This window comes from Ipomoea nil, unplaced genomic scaffold (assembly GCF_001879475.1).
Source record: "Ipomoea nil cultivar Tokyo-kokei standard unplaced genomic scaffold, Asagao_1.1 scaffold1770, whole genome shotgun sequence".
NCBI lineage: Eukaryota > Viridiplantae > Streptophyta > Magnoliopsida > Solanales > Convolvulaceae > Ipomoea > Ipomoea nil.
Window position 1 is genome coordinate 3,410,591 of NW_017618198.1, and position 3,673 is coordinate 3,414,263.

At 39.0% G+C, this 3,673-nt stretch overlaps 1 protein-coding gene across 1 annotated transcript; it reads left to right on the forward strand.

The window, feature by feature from the left end:
* The first annotated feature begins 1,034 nt into the window (after positions 1 to 1,034).
* Positions 1,035 to 3,362, forward strand: LOC109192613 (pentatricopeptide repeat-containing protein At1g51965, mitochondrial). The gene is made up of 2 exons (XM_019343325.1): positions 1,035 to 1,913; positions 2,079 to 3,362. Exons 1-2 carry the CDS (start codon positions 1,140 to 1,142, stop codon positions 3,282 to 3,284), a joined length of 1,980 nt encoding a protein of 659 aa, XP_019198870.1. The 5' UTR covers positions 1,035 to 1,139; the 3' UTR covers positions 3,285 to 3,362.
* The last annotated feature ends 311 nt before the right edge of the window (positions 3,363 to 3,673 follow it).

Sequence of the window (3,673 nt, forward strand, 5' to 3'; positions counted from 1 at the left end):
ACTTTATGGGTGGGCAATTCGGTTTAGTTTTCTCGAACTGAACCGTATCAAACCGAACCAAACTAATTTGGTTCGGTAATATACCGAACAACCGAACAGTATTGGATTCTTGTACACCGAACGGTTCGATAAAAAATCGATCCGAATTGTTCGGTAAAAAATTGAACTGAACCGGATACCGTTTGATTTTTTTTTATAATAATAAATAAATAAATAAATAAAAAGTAAATCCAAGTCCTTTACTGCTTGCTCTGCCGTTCAGCTCGTATTCTAACGGGTATCTCTCGTAAATGTTTTATTTGATTTCTTTATGGTTTGTTATCAAAAGTTCTATATTATGTGTTATGGTGTTTACATAGTCCATATCCAAGGTTTCATATATAACAAAATAGCAATTCAAAATTTGAACGGTATTCGGTTCGGTTCGGTCTTTACCGAACAAATTCAGTTCGGTTCGAGTTTTTACCGAACCGTTCAGTATACAAGAATTCATTACCGTTCGGTTGTTCGGTATATTACCGAATCTAACTAGTTTTGTATGGTTTGGTTCGAGAAAACTGAACAGAATTGCCCACCCTTAAAGTTAATTACCAAAATGGTCCATTGACAATAGCAAATTATCAATTTGGTCCCAAGTTAACGATTGACTAACGGATGACCAAATTGGTTAAGATTTTTAAAGTTGAAGGACTTAATTGGTCAAAAAAATAGTCAAGGACCAAATTGATAATTTCGCTATAGTCAATGGACCATTTCAGTAATTAACTCTTACATGTAATTACATGTAAAATAGCTTTATCAAAAAATTGATTGAAAAAATTACTTTGAATACCTTTTTAAAATTTTATATTTTGAAACCGTTACAAAAAACTAATTAATCAAACACTTATATTAATTGTTTAATCAAGTAAAAAAGTTAATAATAATTAAATAAATTAAATTTGACGGATAAAAGTAACTATGTTACCAATTCTTTTCCCTTGCATGCAAATTAGAATTGGCTCCTGCAGACAGAATACAGAAAGGCAAACTTTTGAATTTAGATCCAAACGGCGTCGTCTTCAGCTTCCAGTTTCCTCTTCTCATTCTCAATCGATGCTCCGTATTCCATACTCCAGCGGCGGGGTTGACGAAAGACCATGGTACTGCGCCGCTTCAACCGCCGCCACCTCCGGCTGATTCTCAGCCGCTATCAGCACCGTGGATTTGCGACTAAGTACAGCGGCAGAGTGGTGGTGGAAGCCGATAATGGCCGGTCATTCGCCATCGAAGTCGATTCCCCGACTCTCCAAACTGACGTCCGCGGCTACGCTCTCCCTCGCCGAGACCTTATCTGCAAGGTCGCTCAGATTCTCCAGGCGCCGCCGTCTCTGTCATCGGACCGGTTCCTCGACCTCTCCGACTACCTCGAGACCTTGTCTCTATCGTTAACCCCCTCCGAAGCCTCCGAAGTTCTCAAGTCTCTCAAATCCCCAACCCTAGCTCTCCAGTTCTTCCGATTCTGCCCCGAGAATATCCCGAATTTCCGCCACGACGCCTTCACTTACAACCGCATCATTCTCACCCTCTCCAAGTCCTCTCTCCCCACCCGCCTAGATCACATCCGCGAAATCGTAAGTGAAATGGAACGCGCTGGCACACGTGGTAACATCTCCACCGTCAATCTTCTCATCGGAGTTTTTGGGAGCGGCGAAGCGGAAGTTTGTAGTGAGTTGAAGAGATGCTTGGAGCTGGTTAAGAAATGGGACTTGAGGTTAACTTGCTATACTTACAAGTGTCTTCTGCAGGCGTATCTGAGATTGAACGATTCGAGTAAGGCTTTGGGAGTTTATCGAGATATAAGAATGCGGGGGTACAAATTGGATATTTTTTCATACAATATGCTTCTTGATGCTCTTGCCAAGGAAGAAAAGGTCCGATTCTTATTCTTTGCACTTTGTTAACCGTATTATTCATTAGTAAATAATCATGCTAGTTTATAATGTTAGTTTCAATGCACTCTAATTTATATGAAGTAAGACACAATTATAATTTATACTCATTGATTCTGATAATTCTGATATGCAGTGTATTGCCAGGTTGAACAGGCACACAAGGTTTTTGAAGACATGAAAAAGAGGTACTGTGAGCCTGATGTGTATACATATACAATTCTGATTAGAATGAATGGAAAAACTGGGAAGCCGAATGAATCACTAGTTTTATTCCAAGAAATGCTGTCAAAAGGTTGCTCTCCTAATTTGATTGCTTATAACACCGTGATTCAAGCACTCTCTAAGGGTCGGATGGTTGACAAGACTCTCTTTCTTTTTTCTAAGATGATAGAAAACAATTGCAGGCCAAATGAGCTTACGTACAGCTTTATTTTATATGCTTTGGCAGCAGAAGGGAATCTTCATAGACTTGATGAAGTTGTGGAAATTTCTGAGAGATACATGAATAAGTCCATATATGCGTACCTTGTAAGGACACTCAGTAAATTAGGTCATGCTGGTGAAGCTCACAGGCTGTTCTGCTCCATGTGGAATTTCCATGATAAGGGAGATAGGGATGCTTACTTGTCCATGCTAGAGAGTTTATGCACTGCTGGGAAGGTAACCGAGGCTATAGACTTGCTGAGTAAGATGCATGAAAAAGGGATAGGTACTGATACCTTCATGTATAATGTTGTTTTTTCTGCTCTTGGAAGACTAAAGCAGATTCCACATATTCATGACCTTTACGAGAAGATGAAGGAGGCTGGTATATCACCAGACTTATTCACGTATAACATTTTGATATCTAGCTTTGGCAGAGCTGGAAGAGTTGCAGAAGCTGTCAACATATTTGAAGAACTTGAGAATAGTAATTGGAAGCCTGATATTGTCTCATACAACACCTTAATAAATTGTCTAGGGAAGAATGGCGATCTTGATGAAGCGCATATGAGGTTCAGAGAGATGCAAGAGAAGGGTTTAAATCCAGACGTGGTCACATATAGCACACTCATTGAGTGTTTTGGCAAGACTGATAAAGTTGAGATGGCGTGTCAGTTGTTTGATGAGATGCTTGCTGACGGATGTAGCCCAAACATAGTCACATACAATATCTTACTGGATTGTCTCCAGAGATGTGGGAGAACTGCTGATGCAGTTAATTTTTATGCAAAACTAAGAGAACAGGGTTTAGTACCAGATTCGATCACCTATGCAATTCTTGATCGGTTGCAAAGTGGTTCACAACGGACAGTTAGAATTCGAAGGCAGAATCCAATAACTGGTTGGGTTGTTAGTCCATTAAGGTGATGAGAACTATCCTGAGTGACCTGCAAGCCCACATCTATTTTATGTAGCCTGATTCAATTTCTTACTCTCTTTATCTTTTTTTTTTTTTTTTTTTTTTTTTTTTTTCTTCTCACTGGAGTGGCTTAATTTTTTCCACCCCATGAAATAGTCAAATTTTATAAAGTTCAATTTATGATTACCTTTTCAGTTGCATTTCAAATTATGATCTGCACAGTCAAAATACTCACACAAGTAGATAAGCTACTAAGAGAAAAAAATCAAGTGCAAGCCTAGTGATAAATGTGACATGAATTAGAATCTGATTGCCTTTTAGTTACAAAGTTTCTTGAGTTGCTTTTCCTGGGTGTGCTGGTTTCTGGTGATAGATGTGGCTACTTTTGATTTGCAAG